The sequence below is a fragment of the Aquila chrysaetos genome, chromosome 13 (genome assembly GCF_900496995.4).
Source record: "Aquila chrysaetos chrysaetos chromosome 13, bAquChr1.4, whole genome shotgun sequence".
NCBI classification, from domain to species: domain Eukaryota; kingdom Metazoa; phylum Chordata; class Aves; order Accipitriformes; family Accipitridae; genus Aquila; species Aquila chrysaetos.
The window spans coordinates 30,421,358-30,439,662 of record NC_044016.1 but is presented as its reverse complement, the minus strand read 5'-3'; the positions used below and the strand labels follow the sequence as shown (position 1 = coordinate 30,439,662).

General features: G+C 37.1%; 1 protein-coding gene across 3 annotated transcripts in view; it reads right to left on the bottom strand.

Annotated features, from left to right (window-relative positions):
• LYST (lysosomal trafficking regulator) overlaps positions 1–18,305 on the bottom strand; it is a 110,630-nt gene that overhangs the window by 6,313 nt on the left and 86,012 nt on the right. For all 3 annotated transcript variants that reach the window (XM_030034883.2, XM_030034881.1, XM_041128228.1), the window contains 18 exons: positions 17,136–17,342; positions 15,627–15,803; positions 15,057–15,133; positions 13,912–14,100; positions 13,022–13,167; positions 12,848–12,944; positions 12,088–12,149; positions 11,659–11,714; positions 10,461–10,613; positions 9,886–10,130; positions 9,072–9,138; positions 8,015–8,171; positions 7,471–7,611; positions 6,872–7,089; positions 5,277–5,507; positions 4,382–4,571; positions 3,311–3,447; positions 2,464–2,562 (listed from right to left, as the gene is read on the bottom strand). In XM_030034883.2, the coding sequence (XP_029890743.1) occupies positions 2,464–2,562; positions 3,311–3,447; positions 4,382–4,571; positions 5,277–5,507; positions 6,872–7,089; positions 7,471–7,611; positions 8,015–8,171; positions 9,072–9,138; positions 9,886–10,130; positions 10,461–10,613; positions 11,659–11,714; positions 12,088–12,149; positions 12,848–12,944; positions 13,022–13,167; positions 13,912–14,100; positions 15,057–15,133; positions 15,627–15,803; positions 17,136–17,342 (2,649 nt within the window). The remainder of the gene's footprint in view (positions 1–2,463; positions 2,563–3,310; positions 3,448–4,381; positions 4,572–5,276; positions 5,508–6,871; positions 7,090–7,470; positions 7,612–8,014; positions 8,172–9,071; positions 9,139–9,885; positions 10,131–10,460; positions 10,614–11,658; positions 11,715–12,087; positions 12,150–12,847; positions 12,945–13,021; positions 13,168–13,911; positions 14,101–15,056; positions 15,134–15,626; positions 15,804–17,135; positions 17,343–18,305) is intronic.

Sequence of the window (18,305 nt, the reverse complement as noted above, 5' to 3'; positions counted from 1 at the left end):
TGTGGTATCTCGCATATGGAGATCCTTCTTTAATCCTTGCTCAGTTTAGAGAACAAAAATTATACCAAATTTTTCCATAACAGCAACACTCAAGACTTCTGATTTTCTCAAGAACTTATTTTGATAACCCTTTTACCGTGCTCCTCCTATCTCCTTTAAGTGTTTGCTGTTGATCTGCATTTCAACACTTGAACCTAAAGCAGGATTCACCTTTAGCAGCTTCCCTCTGTAGTACTAACAGCAATGGTTTATTGATTCTTCACTGGGTTATTGTAATAATATTGTAAATTTGTAATGAGACAATCTGGAATGTTAGCATCAACTGTATTAAGGTCTAATAAGTTATGAAATAATTACCTCATGCCTAAAATACCATCCCCTTTTTATTTCCCACTTGCTTTTAGATGACAACCACTAAAACAATATCTAGATGTGGAAAAACTTGCAGGTATGTATCTACTTTTAAATAGCAGTTCTTTCTGTTGGTTACCCCAAATGATTGCCTATGGCACTTGAATAGAGAATTTAAATGATCACTGCCCAGTTTTACTCAAACAGATCATTAAAGTGCTCTCTTTCTGTTAGCAGGACAGCTCTAATAGTCAGCAAGTGAAGGCTGGAGTAATTTGTACATCCAGAAACCCTTGGCTGAAGTTTTCATGAAGGTATGACTTATTGTCAAGATAGATCACAGTTTCAAAGCAGGATCATCTTAAATGAAGGCTAGGAAAAACAGAGCATCTGAAGTACAGCATGGAGGTATTTTTGACATCTGAGAGCATGCCTTTGAATTCCCATATCCAATTAACATGATTGCTGTTTTATGCCGATGCATTGAATTTACATAAATGTGAAACAGGGCAAAATATTCATGTTTCAAGTACTGCATTATAACAGACTGTTCACTTTATCACCAAACAGCTGACAAGATGCATACAGAACAGATGCTAGGAAGCACATTTGCATTCCCTGCAGCCCTGACTTGGGTAACTGACTCAACAACAGGAGCTACAAAATTGGCACAAGGTCAGTCTGCCTGGGGCATGTAAAACTGTCAGTGCTGAGAAATTCAGCAAAGATGGTCTCAAAGACAACATTTGTGCAGCTGAACAAAAAATCACTTGTTTCTAGGAAAGGCAGGGAACTTCAGAATCATAACCCCACTACTAGTTTCTTTTTAGCATTGCAGAAGGCAAGTATATTGAATTTCTATTTTAGTACCTCAAAATTTTTACTGGAATCCAAATCTCAGTACAGGTTATTTACAAGTTCACTATTCTGGTGAGCAGTTAAGGTGCCTGACTTAAGATTCAACTGACTGAAGCTTGCAGGCTTCAAGCTCTACTTCATTTTTTAAACTCAGAGTGCTGCTGAGCTCAGGAAGTCCGAGTGGCAGATCACCAGAAACTGGAAGAAAGCCAAGGAAGAAATCACTGTATGTTTGTGCTCTTCCCAGTCTAAGCATCTGCTGTTTGCCACTGTTGAAAAGAGGAAACTGAGTAGGCATAGCAGATCATACCAAGGTTTCCTCTAGCCCATGCTAATGTAGTGATTCAAGAGCATCAAGGGGTACAATACTACAAATGTGTTTGCCAATACCTGTATCTGTATCAAGCTAAATTTGAGAAATCAGTTTAGTTTAGTTGTTGCTATGGTAATCCTGTAGACACACCTAAAATTACCTGTCAAGAAAATTGCAAACTCTGTTAAAGCTATGAAGAGTAGAAGTTACTGCTGGAGAAAGTAAGACAGAAGCTCAGAAACTCAGTCTAAACCAGAAGATTAATTTCAAATTCTATTTATGCTTTCATACCATGCCTATTACCACATAGTATCAGGGTGATTTCCACTAGTATCTCAGTATCTTCTACTAATGCATTAAGTAATGCAAGTTACTTTTCTCCCTTCCCTCCTCACAGCTTTTCCCCTTGGGGAATATGACAAAGTGAAGAGGCTTAGTGGTTAATATATACGCTGCCTGAGATTTCATCCTGGCTCTCTGTAGTATAAGTGCCTTCTGCATTTGAAATGTTGTTTACTTTGGGGAAATGCATTCCACTGTTTCAGTTAAGGCTTTGAAAGGCTCTGTCTCCTTCACAGAAAAAGTTACTCCTTAATGTAGGGAGCTTCATCATGCCAGAGAGCTTCAGTTCCAAGCCCTAGCCTGAATACAGTCAGAGCTGTATGTGTAATCAGTTATGCACCCAGCTGATGAGGGCTGACTAAAGGCTAGCAGTATGTGAATGACAGCTTAAGAAAAACCCACAAATAAACATGCTGAGATATATCTATTTAACAATGTTAAAGAGGATCCTTCAAAAATAAATACTAAACAAGCACTTGATCTTTTTGGCAGTTGTCCTGAATAACATTCCCCTTTTCTCACTTTTCCTGTTTAAAAAAAGACTGTAATAATGAATACAGCTAAATCCTTAAATATAAAACCTATACAATGGAACTTACCGTATTGCTAGTGAATCTGTTCATATATGCTGTGATGACACCAGATTTACTACCTGTGAACAACTGACAACTGTCTGGCACCCAAGCACAACTTGTTACCTTGGAAAGACAAAACAAAGCCAGAAAAAATTAGAACAGAAACTATTCTAACTGCTGTTTTCATTATGCCATAGCATTTGGTCAAACTGATTCTTTATTGGTTATCCTAAGAAGAGCCAGGTAAAATACCTAAGCTAAAGAAATCCAAGAGTTAAAATATACCTACTCTGGGTCATATTTGTTACTACTTCAGAAACAAAGTAGAGAGGGAAATTCTGTGCAGCCCAGAATTCACAGCTAAAGAGCAGTAAACTACTGCAGACTTCTAGATCTGCAGCCACATCATCAGCCAAAATCTTTTCGGTAGAATCTCACCAATCATTGGAGTGTAACAGAGATTATGCAGTGTTCCCTAACAATCTTTTAGACAATCTTTTTCAGAGGAATCCTAAACTATAGTGAAGTTCTGCTTCTAATGTGAGGCATCTATAATCTTTTCCTGTATTCATTTTCTTGGCCCAGAACTTAAGCTTTTATAAATTCACACCAATACTCCATATGAGGGAAAAACTACAAAAATCAAATGCATTCAAAAGGGATCTTTACCTAGTACAGGAACACATCCAGGAACAACATACACTGGAGCAATGAGACACACGTTCCAAAGGAGAATAAAACAGATTAAACACAGTTGTGTTTGGATGCTCATCTCCAAGAAAAATGAAAGCAAGAGTACCTACTGCCAAGTCAGGCCACCACTTGAACTAGCAATATTAAATTGAAGACCAAGAGACTGATTTTTTTTTACCTGATGGAACTGTGAACTCTGTATAAAATTTACTGGAGGTTCACTTTGCTTGCTTTTCAGTCGTAAAATGTTATCAGCATACCCCCAGCTCAGGATAGCTGACCACTGAATATCAGTACTGTGCATGCTTCTCACACCTGAAAGAAGGCATATAATATTGCAGAAGGCATATAATATTGCGTCACATATGCAACCAAAGAGTTGATCACTTTGATAGTCAACAATAAAAATCTCAGGTCCATGTTTTACTACAAGCTAGAACATAAAAACCCCCAAGTTTCAAAATAAGGTATTTTCTGTTAGGCTATGGCTTAATCTGTAATGTATTGTAAACAAACGTAGTTTTCAGAGACTATGTAAACATTCAATGTTCTCCAAAGACAGTTTGCAACCTGGACAAAGCTTTTTTGAAGAAATGTTGCACCTATTGGGAGTGAAGAAAAGGACAAGAGGCTGACAATACTTCCCAGCTAGAGAAATGATTATTCATAACTTCAAGGAGAATGTTACTTATTTTTGTTGACTAAATGTGAAGCTGTTTATTTTTAAACAAAACCTTCACTAGTACACATTACAAAGAAAACAAAAAGACAAGTATGAGGACCTGTTTGTACATTATCAATAAGAATTCTTCTAAAGAGTTTATCTGAAAGCAGAAGATCCTTCACCTCTGCTTTTTACTGAACTTTCCTCATTCTCTGCCTCTAAAAACTGTTCCTTTAATTCTCCTTTCTGTTGCCACATGTTCTTTTCATCTCTTCTTCAGTTTTTCTTGGACTGAATCTGCTGGCAAGTTCTAAAGTTAAATCCTTATGCTTCAGTCAATTTAATGAAAAATATCAACTTAATTACAGGATCCCTCTATGTCATTTTGAAAATTACAGGTAAAATCCACCCTCCAGGAAAGATACCACACATGTGGAAGCTGATACTCGATTTATAAATCAATCTTTGGCAAAAGTGACTAAACTTGGGAATTTTGCTGGAGAAGAATAGTAGCATCAGATTTAATTTTTTTATGGCCCATTTTCACATGTATTGTGCATGTAGAGAATAAGCACAAATTCATACCTTGCTCCTTGCTATATATCATCAAAAGGCAAAACTTGCAGGACAAACCGCAGATAGCTTTAGTTGGTAAAGCCTGGAGAGAGCCAAACCTTTCTCCATGTGGTTGGCTAAAGCAGACAACAGGATCTGGAGCACTTGGGGAACCAACATATTCCCCCCACTTCAAGCCTTTTATCCATGGTAATGGACTCTAAAACAAGCACAAATAAGGTTCAAATTAAAAGGTGGTAGAAAGTTTTCAGAAAAATATTATTTTGTTAGTAAGGGAGAATCATTCCTATCACATCCCTTGTAAGCAATCGCATAGTAATGACTGCTGAAGTATTCTAAAAATACTAGGAAGACAAGTATGAAGCACTGTAGTATCATCAGCTGAACTATTAGCTTTAAGGGAGTTCTCCCACTTCTTTAAAGGCTGAGATAGCAAGCTTGTAGTTCAGGTAGTTTAGTGAAAAATACCAATTTCTTTAAATGCAAGAATTCAGTTTCTTACTGGACTTTAGGGAAAACAAGTGTTTGAAGTGAAGAAAGTTGAACTGTCCTCCAGACAATGAAAAAGTTGAGGATGGAAGAAAGCACAGTGTGTCTTTACCTACTATAGCTTTGCACACAGATTCCAGAATTCATCACTGAAAGTATGAAACTGGTTAAGTGAAATGCTTTCCAACACCTATTTGCTATAACCAAGATAAATGCAGCTCTTAGTTTGACACAAAATACATCACAAATACACAAAAATAATTTTCACTATCACTTCACTAATTTTGTGTATTTTCTCTACAGTACAATATGGGTAGTAAGTTGCAGTTTTAGGAAGGAAACTGTAAACATAAGGGTACAATAATTACAGCATATGAATGTTAATTAAACCATCTTGCATATCAAAATGACATACTGGATATATTATTTCTTTAGTGTGTTCTCTGGTTTCTCTGAAAGCAAACTGCACTAGTAATCCCATGGCAGCAGGAAGTTCTCCTTCCATGATAAGCCTGGATCCAGGTCTGCTAACATGTGCTGAAGGGAACAGCTGGCGAGGTGTTTGCCCATATGTTTTTATCATTGTTTCAAGGGCTCTTCTCTGAACAGGATCCTCAACAGCAGAAACATCCATCCCAAAATAGGTCTAGAGAGGAAAAAAAAAAGGGGGGAGGGGCAAGAATAAGCTTGTCCAGTTTGTCTTTGGGAAAGATTTATCAACACATGCACACAAATTTAAAGGCAGACTCTTCATTAGTTTGGTTAAGACTTGGACCAGAAGCCATCCCACAATGGCTGTGCTGACTAAAGAGCCACTGAGAAGAGTAATCTTGTTACCACTTCTTTACTGGAGATAACTACCAGTTTAAGACTTATCATGTGAGCTGTTCCTACATGTATTCCGTGACTAATTTCTGTCAAAGAGGTTTTCTTAATAGACCTTTACTAATCTGCGCAAAACCAGAAGGGTTGCTGATGATAAACAAAAAATTGACAGAGTTCGTTTTCGGTACTTCTTTTTAATTAGCGTATTAAAGCTCTGGTTTGGGGTGGGGAGCGAGGAAGAACCTTCATATTTCAGGAGAGTGGAAATTCTTTCCTTTCTCTACTTGTCTTTTTCATACCTCTAATTGTGTACCTCACACTTTTCCTCAGTCACACTGACAAAGGCCTCGACTTCACTTTAAAAAAACCAATGAACACACACAAACTTAGTATTTGAAATTTAAGGTAATAGCTAAATCGATACTTAAGCACAAAAAAAGGAAAAGGAAGGAAAGCATTTGGATGGCTACTTGAAAAGAAGCAGCCACCAGTGCCAAACACTACTGTTTTATCAGCTCTTCCAGCTATATAACGAACACTAAACACACAGGCCACATTTGAATGCATTTGAAATCAGGACTGCCTAGTTGAGCAAACCTTGTAATAGTAAGGATTCAAGCTAAAGAATATAATCTGAGATATCCATGTTACAATTAAGTAGTGAAACTCTGGAAGTCTTTATATTAAATGAGGACTCCCTTGGAATCAAATTTACTGGAGGGTAAAAGTGCTAGTTACAGGGACAAAACACAGGATGTACATGAAGAAAAGAACACAAGTAATCAGCCCAGGACAGACTGAACTACTTTAATTGTATCAAAAGCTGCAACACAATCTGCCTGAATGAAAAGCTTCTTTTGAATGAGATGGAAGCAGGTACACACAAAACACAATACCTGTATACCACTGCAAACAACTATCCAGAAAGTCTAAACCCCATACCTGATCATCCCCCATGCCCATCTCAAGGCAAGAAAGACAAACACATTTTATTAAGTCTTACAACAGTCCCTGGGATTTTATCAGTTCCACACTGAAATGGTTAAAGCCTTTTCTTACTCTTCAACACTTCACAAGCAAGGGATCTTGCCTCATGCTGGATATTTTCCAAGCACGTCAGACTGAACTATCCCCCATTAAATTACTAAGTGCAACGAACAAACACACTGCTTAACAAATACTTACTGCAGGATGAAAGACATTAATAGCCTGAACAGAGGCCTTGCCTTTTTGCTTATAGCCAAACACCAAGTCAATCCAGTGACAGATTGTCTGGGAAACATGGTCAGACTCTAAAGCCTGACGATGAATCAAGATGAATAGACGAGGATCATTACGAGCCCAGGGTGGAAGATTGACGTGGTTAACTCTGTCACCATTTTGACGTACTCCAAAATCAAAACCTAGAAACAGGGGAGTAAATGTTCCAGCATTTTAGTTGACAGCAGCTTCAAACAGGTCTTTATAGGGTTCTATGAAAGCTAACCATTAAGCACAGTGATAGCTGATCAACAAAGCAGCACCATTAACAAGTCCCCCCCAACACATTCAAGCTGTACATACTCATTCAAATGGAAAAAATCAGGCAACAAAAGACTCCTTTACACCTCTGACAATTATGACATAACAGCTTTTTTAGCATATCCCACAAATTTGTGCCAGATTTCTCCCATATATCTACTACTTAGCATATTCAGTCAAGGGATATAAATGTTTTCAGTTTCAACCCATAGGCTCAACTGTACAGCTGGTTTGGGTATAGTTTTGTTATCCTCTTAGTATACCTTCTCTGTTAACTAGAAAGTCGGGAAGGTAGAAAAATTCTGGGATAAGCTCCTTTACGTCAGTCATTGATTCATATGAAGAGAGTCGCCAGGTTGTATTGGTAGAGTGAAAAGTTCTGTCTGGGATGTCAAAACTTTGATCTGTAAAGAAAACCAAACTGAATTATGGAAATGTTACATCGATGATGGACACGATAACAGTTGAACATCTGCAACTTCAAGTAAGTTAACTGCTCTCCAGTTAGCTGAGAACATTTAGAATTCTTCTGTCTCAATTACTATGTGTTAAACATGGACTGCAAGCCAAACATAGGTCAGCTTTTTATTCTACATACACTAAGGTATGAACATAACATGTACAGCTTTATGGTCTAGCTTGATAATTTCAGAATGGGTCTACTGTGAAAGCATACCAGATTTAATTTTACTGAACTCAGCTATTTAGAATTGATAAACTATGCTAAACAGAGTAACATATAGCATTCCTGGGTCATTTGGGCAAGGCCCAGATGTGACAGGCAAGTGCAAGCAAAAGTAACCTTACCTTGATAGGCTAAAAACATTTTAGTAAAAGGTGGCAGCCTAACTAGGAAATGAAGCACAGTTCCACTGTTGGAATAATGAGATCCGTAGTGATACGGCTGTACAGGGGGCATTGGATCATCCTCTCGTGCTCCTTTACGGTACTCTTCTTCCAAATACTAGAAAAGTAGTAGAAAAAAAAAATTAATCACAAACCTCCTACTTAGACTGCATTCCAATAACAAAAATAAGAGCTTACCTAAGTTGTTTAGGAATAAAACTTAGAACTTTTAGAGGAACATACATTTAAAAGTGATTTGGAATCAAATATACTTTAAGTGTCTAAATACATTTGACCACTTTTACAATCCAGTTAGGTATCAGAGTCTTAAGCCAATTTAAATGACCTGTTTTCCATTATTTATTACTTTTGCCTTCCCCCCTCCCTGCCTTGTTTTCTAACATGGCAGAGCTGTTGTACAGGCTTTTCAATACCAAATGGAAAAAACCAGTATCTGCAAATAATACACTAGACCACGATGATATAGACATAAGTTTGAAGGTCCAGCTGCAGATGCTTTCATTCCCCAGCATCTTGTTATTTCCTACAGCCTTCAAAACATTCTAAAGAGCAAAAATCAAAAAGTACTGTAACCATGGTAGGGGATGTTAGAGTACTTGAGGGAAAACAGCTTTTCTGTTAAACAAAAAACAGCCACAAGTTCCACTGAAGTAATTTCAATTAAACAGCACTAAGTTATCTTCCAGATCTTTAGGGATCTTTAAATATATGTATGTTCATATGTAAGAAAATACCAGTTTAACCTCCTCAGCAGTATCACATGGAAAGACTAAATTGGTTTATGATTTCAAGTACAGGAACAGATAAACACAGGTTCCAAGCATGCTATAAAACAATTCCCAGGAAACGCAGCATACTGGAAATAAGAATTCCATAGACAAAATACTGGATTTGTGGTTTCTTCCCCCCCCCACATCAATATATGTCAAAAAAATTAAAGCCCCCATATCATTTATACACAGGAAAAAAGGCAAGAAGCAAAAGTTATCCAACCTACCTTATAAGTATCCACATAACGATCCTCTTTTTCTTTAGACTGCACAGCTATTGGTTTGACCAGATTTCTGTAACAGAAGTAGTACTGATATCTTGTCATTTTTATAAAGACATTGAATCACACCATTTAATAATGCATTATTAAGAATAACACCTTTAATATCATGAAAAGGACAAGCAGAACTTAATAGCACTTTACAAGAGAGTTCAGAAAATAAAAAGGGCACTTATAGTCAGTGCTAAGGGCAAACTCAGATCCACAGGCTAGCCCATAGCACAGTAAGAGGCAAGCAAATGCAAAGTGTCTCTGTCAAATCAAAGGCATCATATAAAGGCAAAGACTTTGTGCACGCAAATGTTAAATTGGCTTAACAGAAATTTATTAGGGTGGGACAATTCACTTGGATCTATTCACAATGAAGACAATATGATTTTGTACCTGGCCAAATCATTTACAGTATTATTTCTTTTTCCATTTAATTTTCACTAATTGGCCTAGAAGTCTTTAATCACATGAATTTAAACATACAGCTTTTATTTAAATCTGTGGACTATCCATATCCTATTAAGGCAGTATGTAAGTCCAATTCATAGCATCCTTTGAATATACACACTCATAATAGTAGGCATTTTATTTAAATATCCAAGGTGAAGCAGCCACTTATTGTAAAAAGCCCAAGTTATTGTGGATGAGGCTTGTCCCTGAATAGTTCCATTCACGTATGTGTGCAGTTTAGAACAATGAAGTTAAAAAGCTATACTGGATGATCAGTTCAAGTATTTGGAAATAACCAGTTCCAAACATTTCATATTACCTATATACCGATGGATCATTTAGGTCCAGCGTTTCATTGGTGTAGTCAGAAAGTATAAAAGGAAATACTGGATATTGCATGAGATCATTGAAGGAACGGCCCGCATGCTTGTTTAAATGAGTCAGATATTCAAAGTTAGTAATCTGTCCTGTGCACCACAGGTGGGTCAAAGCAGCAATGTTTCCATATTCCAAAAGGTTAGGCAAATTGTTAGTTAAGATGTTGTGGTACACATCATCACGGACCTAGAAGAAAATACCACAGATTTAATCATATAATGTCAAAAGCTTCAAACTACCAAGACTTAGTAAGTTTCTCTCATTTTACAAATTTCCAGATATCTGCTGTAATGGAATAATGTATAGTATTACTAAGATTCTTCTTAATACATCAGAGATGTGTGTTTTACATGATTGTGTTTAGAAGTCTAGCTGAGCAAAGTTTTTTCAAAGGTATTAGACAGACTTTAGTTAGCCCATGCAACAGGTCTCCTTAAAAACTAATGCATGAATGTACATGCTATGAAGACAGAGCAAAACACTTTGATCTATTATTATGTATCAGTGCCACATTACCTTTGTGTTATCAAAAGCCAAGAGTAAAGTTCTGCCATTTGTTAGAAATATTTCCAGAGCATTGTCTCTTAACTGCCACCAGCGCTTATGAACTTCCTTAATTTCCTCATAGGTCCAAGAAAATGATGCTGGTTCAGTTTCTCCATGAAAACTCTGCAGAATATGCAATTGAAAAATGTTATTTTAAATAGCAGATTTTCAAAACAAGAAACCCTTCAATGCAGCCAGTTTAGAACCATAGAATATATCGTAAGGCAAACTTTAATTTTGCTGTGATGCTTTAAGACATTGTTGTGATTTTCTTCATGTATGTTTCCCATCCTCCACTCTCCTCAAAGCAGCACACAGAACATCATGCATGCTCTGCAGCTGCTCCAGTTCCATATCCAACACTAGCAGGCAATGCCATATTTTCACTGGCTCTTAAGCTAAAGTATCAGACAGCCAACCAGAGCAAGCAAAGATTTGCCATGAATCCCAATTCTGACAGTTCTATGAAGGACAAAGCAGCACAACAGCTGGTAACATCTTAAACCACAGGAGCTGTGTGCTTAGTGGATGCAAGAAAGAGCTCCCTGAACACAGTTCAAAACTTTTGACAGTATAACCCACATCTTGATTTTTTTTTTTTTTTAAATGTCTGTTGGATATATAAACTTAAATAATACATCAGAGCCTTTGCATATCAGAAGGATTAGGTCAGTTCCAGTTTCCTCCATGAAACAGTCCTCTCTTGTATGGGATAAGGGGGGAGCTAGAACATCCTATATAATGGAAAATCCAAGAATCAGATGCTATAGAGTACAGCACAATTCATACACTTGGGAGTTTCTGTACTTCTTAGTGCTCCTGCTTCCAGTAAGGCAAGTTCTCAGGTGCAGACCAAAGCAAGCTCTGCGCACTTATGCTGATGAACTCAGAGCAATGGACAGCAAGGTGCAGAAGCCTCCCCACATCACCCCCTCCTCATTCCCTCCCAGCCCCAGGCCCACATCTTTGCTCTTTTCTGCTATCACCATCAATTCCACAGCCAGAGGCATCAGAAGCAACACTGAACCCAAACTATTCAGTTTGGCTGACCTTGTCCAGAGACCTCTAAATCTAGTACTCCGGCAATCTCAGTGGCAGTAGACAAAGGCTACTCGTGGTCATAGTTTGGAAAAACTAAAGCTAGACAAAATGCTGCTGTAATACTTACTGAATTTTCAATTGTGTCTGAAGCATTGTCTTCAACAAAATACATGCCACATTTTCCTGCAGGAAGAAATAGTTGCAAAAAGGTACATGATATTACTACTTGTGTAATGCATCTTAGTGTTATATAGACAGTATCCAGGAGTTAAGAATACTAAGAATAGTACCTGGGCAAGACAGTACTGGATAGAAATAGAATTTATCATTCCACATCTTTTAGCAAGTGGTCTGCAACTTTAAAACTTAACTACAGTCCAAATAGCACTCATGCAAACAGTAGGGAAGAACAGCAAAACTGATCTATAAAGTATATGATCCATAAGAAGTCACATAACAGCTCAATTACTTAAAAAAAATATCAGCCAAGTTTATAGATACACAGCAGAATCTTTTACAAAAAAAGATATTTATGAGGACTGAAAATTCTACTTACCTAGCAACAGTTCACCAGCAGTCTCTCTAGAAGGTGCTACGCTTATACATCTTCGATTAACTCTGAAATATTTCAAAGTGTATTATTGCTTATGGATTTATGTACCTTTCAGCATGTACCTAGAACTAACAGCCTCAAAGGCTACAGTTGAAGAAAAGACTTTTCAACACCATGACTCTAATGGTTCAAATCCCAAGGTGGGGAAAGAAAATAGAACCTCAACTTTCTAGACTTGCCTATTAGTATATTTGTATTTATTTCTTTGTGTGTTCTCTGCAGTTGTTTTAGGCAGTATTAGTGCCTGTAATAGGTGGTAAATTGACACAACTGGAGAGTTGAGTAACACAGCAGTAAAAGCAGAGAGGATGAAAACACAATTTGCTTTTGAACACTGATGGAAAGACCTACCAGATCTAGTAGCACTGCCTGTCTTAGATATCTAAGTGACAAATAAGTAAAGAAATCCCCATCAGGTCATCCCACAGAAGTCCCATCCCCATATCACACCAGATGGTATTTGCTTTTACTGATTTTTGAAGTCATGGAGTTACACTGTTTTAAGATTCAGAAAATGTACATGTTGGTAACTCTGATCTTTTGCTTATGAGTACAGCAAAAAAACTATTATTTTTTGACATTTGTCTCGTATCTCACTTGATTATTTTTTTTTAAATGTTTATTTAGACAAAAAAGCGAGGAGAACTGTTTCACTGGAATGGGAGAAGGTGGGAAAGGGAAGTAAGTGTTACCCAAACCTTACCTTATATGTTCACTCGCAGCTTTGTCCTTCACAGTAGAAGAGTGAGAAGAATGTGTTTTGTCTTCAAATAGGTAAGATAACGGAGTTTTTATAACACCTGTAAAAGCCCCACAAATAATAAGGCACTAGTAGTCATTACAATTCAGATATACTCCTAGAAGGTGTTATAATTACCTTCCTGTTTCTGCCTGTCTGGGAGGAGGTACTTGTTTGGAATAGTTAAGTAGCACCTCTGCAAGCGGCGCCTCTCTCTGTTTGGGCCCTCTGTTGGATCCAGTTGCCAAGAAGTTGGGTAATAGACTGGGTCATACCAGAGTGCTCTGAAAAAACACAAAATATGTTAAGAGTTTAGCAGCAGAGGCAGTAGATACGTTTATTCATTCTGTTTTTCTTTAAATAGTAGAAAGGCAAAAGTTCCACAGTAGTACACTGAGCAATTATTTCTGAAAAAGTATCAAAAAAATGAATTCTGTAGTTTATTTTCATGAGCTATCCCCACTGACTGACTACTTACTAGGCTACTACTGTAAAACTGCTCTTAAAGTTACTAATTCTGAGGAAGACAGCAATACAATGTATCCAATACTTTCTTTTCAAAACTCAGCTGCTGCACACATGATGTAATACTAGTTCTGCAGTGGTAAAAATACCACTGTTTAGTTTCTTGTCAAGACTTAACATCTTTTGCTCTATGCAGATTAGCAGACACAGTATCTGGATGCTAACGTGAGTAACATTACCCAAAAAAATGGTTTTTTACTCCATCAATGGAAAGCAAGACATGAAAACTTCATGACATTCTTCATTCTATTCGGCACAGCAAAATGTATCTGACAAAAACCCCTGTCTAAATGGTATAGAAATACTACTTGGCTACTCACCCGAAAAAAATAGGAGAATAAATCAAGTATTTTACAAGTCTTTAACCAACAGATGATTAGCAAAAGCAAGTAATTCTACTTTTACTATCATCTACATTTCACGTGCCTTTAAGTAGAATGAGAAGCACGTGTCAGGCATTGAGTCTCTCTCTGCTTTTTCACTGAGATGAGAGAACAACTTACCGATCATGGGTAAGCTGCTGAACAAGCTCCTGCCAATGTCTGCTGGCACTTAGCTCTGCCTTATACATCCCCCTGATGTGCTGGATTACTTTCTTCCTTTCCATTCCTTGTGACAGAGACACAGCTTGTGTGATGTCTCCAGCTATTTTAGAAATGTCTTTAGATTTTGTATCCAGACGTTGAAAGAGACTGAGGAAAAAAAGTTGTGTTTTAAAACGTCAAACACACTGAAAAGGGATGGCAAGACACCAAAACCCCTTATAAAATACAATCAGTTTGGCAGGAGATATCTATAGTTCTTGTTACAGCAGATGCAGAGCAACTTAGCCTATATAATTTTCACAAGACTTATGAATACCTTCTGCTTCTTAGCCTTCAAAAAAAGCTATTACTTGTGGCCAAAGACAAGCCAAGCCAATCAGAAGATTAACGGCCATATATTAGCATGTTTTACTTATTAATGTATACTCATTACAATAAGAATCTGAAGTAAGAACAGTAATTTACCACTGCTCAAATCTCTTAAGTTATTCAACAAAGTCTTATCTCTTATCTGGACAGACTTGACTAAGCTGACTTTTACAGCTACTACAGTTGCCTACATTGAAGCATGTTGTGTGTGCATCTCAGATCCGATTTTTATGGCAAAGCCTGAAATGTAAGTTAACGGAAAGCACGTCTTACTCTACCACAAGCTACTGAAATTTACATTATGCCAAGTAGCAGTAGTCTACGTAGCTCACAAAAGTGTTCAAATACTATGCTGAATATAACAGTGTTTTATTCATTGAAGATCAGGGTTAGTTGCAGGGACATTTGCCTCACATTTAATTGCACAGACCACAGCGACAGGAGAGGTGATTGGACAGATACAACAGCTGTAAAACTAAGGGTGAAATGCCAAATGTGCAAAAAACGATTCAGTATTCTGAAGTTCACATGATGCCATTTACTATACAACCTATTAAAATGCACATATCTACAATCAAACTGTTTTTATAATGGTAAAAAAAATATCAAAAGCTAACAATACTGTTAATTTGAAAAAACACCTGTAATCATCACATAGGCAACTTTGCAATAGGGTGTACTGAACAGAGAACATTCTTACAGAGTTCGTGCAGCCCCTTTAAAAAGGCACTTACTTTTGCCGATTATTAGCCATTGTCTTCTCCCAAGCAGCTTTGTTTATACCTTCTTCCATCTCATATTTCTTCTGATCCTGAAAGGAAGTTTTACATGCTACTTTTTTTTTTTTTAGATGGACAAAATAAGGAAGCAGAGGCTAAAGGATAGGCCAGTTTAAAAAAGGAAGACTGACAGAACTGTTCAACTGATATCTTCACAGCATTTAAAACCATCAAGACTTCATTTCAGTTCCTGCAGTTTTATTATATTTAGAAATAATTTTGTGACTTTTTGCAAGGAACCATAAAATTTTTTTCCTGACAATGAGAGATACTAGTAGCTTATTATGAACTCTCACCTTTACCTGGATTAAGTAATACGCTTAACCAAGAAGCATTAACATGTGAGCTTGCTGTGAAGTGTTGAGTACATGTGACAGAAATATTCAGAATCCAAAGAGAATCCCCAAAAGCATAAGCCATGCACCAAGCAAACAAAATCACTGTCTACAGTAAGACTCTGACCCACATAACAGACAATTGTCTCAAATATACCCAGTTTTTTAAATAAAGTTTTGATTCACAAACCTCTTTCAAAGCTTTTATTACATCTGGCTTTGGTCGTGGGCTCAGGGGAATGCATTTATAGCCACAACATTTCAATGTATTCACAAAGTCTCCTGCTGCTCTTTGCTCTTCTTTGGTCATTTCATCACTGTGATTGTGCATTAACTCATATAAATAGAGCACTAATTTAGGTCCATGCTAGAAGATGAAAAGAAGGGAAGAAGGGAAAACAGATGTATGGTCATTCTCATTTCCACAAGACAACACTAAGCAGTTTTTTCCTCCAACTTCATTGCCTTCTCTAGTCAGTCTGGACAGATTGCTGCTTCTATTAATTTTTCCGTGATTTAAAGAAAATGGTTGCTTTAATGTTTGAAGACAAGCTTCTATAAAACTAGAAAAAACATACTGAATTTAATCCTCCATATGATAAAACTTACCCCAGCATCTTGTGACTTTTCAAATAGCTTACAGGAAAGCTAAGTTTCTTTTCCAAGTACTCAGCTCCTACAGCCTTGTTTATACTTCAGGGAATATGTGCCAGAGACTCCTAATTTTGCCTGCCAAGAATGCTACACCTTGTCTGATAAAATTAAATTAGAGCTGACAGATAATGAAGTTAAGCAGACACAGCCCGTAAAAGCATTCAACATGACACTCCCCCAAAGAAGCCATTGCTAGTGTATCAACTTTCTTCCTACTAGTAAAAGTGTTAATTTAATTGAATAATGTATATGTGATCAAAAACACATAAGTGTCATAGGTTCATCCAATAAATACTTTCTCTCCTTAGTATACACTGACTCAAACTGTGTCAATGTCTTACATAATTTATTGCATTCTTGCAGTTCCTGAAGATCTCAAACAGCAACATTCCTACCCGATTCCTAATCGTGGCTCTAAGAAATGCTTTCTCTAAAGCTTGCACTAACAGAGTACAATCAAAAGAGCTTTTTCCTGACAAACCCAGAGAAGCGGGGAGAAAGTGTTCAGCTATTTGAGTTAAGAACACAGAATACACAATCCCATTTTAAGAATTAATAAAGGCTAAATAAGAAAAGATAGAGTAACTGCTTTGATTGACGACTGACTGCCTCTTGAAATCTAGTGGCAATCAGTTCTTAAAAGTTTCAGGAAGTCTGCAGTTAGAGTTCCAAGGCAAGGGTAATTCCTTCATTAATCTGCTTTTTCAGGGTACCTTAACTTCTAGCATCCTCAGTAAAATTCTTCATGTTAAAACCACCTTTTGCTTCTGCACTACACAGAACATGTGATGTTTGATGTGCTACACAGTAAACATATCCAGACATAATCCTATCTTGCCTCTTACAAAACCTACCCTCAGGATAATATAGCAATTGCAGAGGTACACACAGGCATTTTGTATGACATTAATTTGTCATTACACTAAACATTGCTAAAACAGCAGTGAACAACTGTAGCCACATACAGTTCTAAATAATTGTGAAATTTAAACAAAAAAATTGAATACACGTTTTACAAACTTCTCTCAAACACCCTTGAGCTTACTTGCAAAGTTGGGCTAAGACAGTCACGCATAATCTCTTGATTGTTTATTTCATGTACCAACTCCAAAGCCAGCTTTCTCTCTTGCAGTGGCCTTGCCGGAGACAAGTTGTGCACAAGAAGCCTCCCAAGTTGCGTACGGAATGTGTCCTTACACGACAAGAGGATTCTCTTCCACTGCTGCTTCAGTGTGTTCATTCTGCTGGTGCCCTAAGTAAAAGAGACAATTTTTTAATATTACAGGGTTAGGGCTTCCTTTTACCAAGTTTTTCACATTACAAAACAAACACAGTTGATAGGATCAAAATGTAAGGCAATAAAGATTGCTCTACCAAAATAAAGTGTTTATTTTAGATTACTGATTATTATGACAGGTTAAAAGGCATTCTACTAAAAATGAGAGAGGGGTTTGTTCATTCTAATAAAATAAGCATATTTTTCTCAATCTGCCAATATTAGGAATGCAACTCCTAACTAAACTGGGTATTCAGTTAGAGGGACTATACAACAATCCAAAAAGCAAAAATTGTAATGTAGAAGGTTTAAAAATCAGAGGGTTTTGTTTATTTTAATGAATAGCCCTTCTATGTTAATCACTAGTTTCTGAATGTCAAACCTCAAAAGATTAGAAAACAGGCATTGGATGGAGGTGCTTGTGCTCACAAGAAGAAACCTGCCATCTTTGAAAAGTACTACAAGTATGGCACGATGGAAAGATAACAGACCTAACAAGCTCAATTTTCCAGACCTAGAAAGAAAATTAGGTTGAGCTACTTTTTATAAAGATGACCTAAGAGAAATAAAGAGGCAAGAAGCAGTAAGTTAAGTTTTCCAATAAAACCATTTCCAATTACCCAAGCAAAACCTGATCACCTTGGAAAGGTCGACACACTAAAGCCTGTATGCTAGAAGAGAAAACTCTCAGCCCTTTGGCAACAATTGGAAAAAAGAGACAGTTCCCCTTCCCAACTCTAAAATATATTAGAGACATAAATTGCTCAGAAACTCTCCAGCATCTGTGGATGCACAGATGATCTTGTTTTATCGGCTCCAGCAAAGTTAAACCTTGAGGTTTAAGAGACAAAGCAAATTTGTGGACTACACAGAAGTCTTCAACCTTTGTGTGCTTGTTCCAAGAAGCAGAATTTTGCTAAATGTTAAGGTAAAAATCAA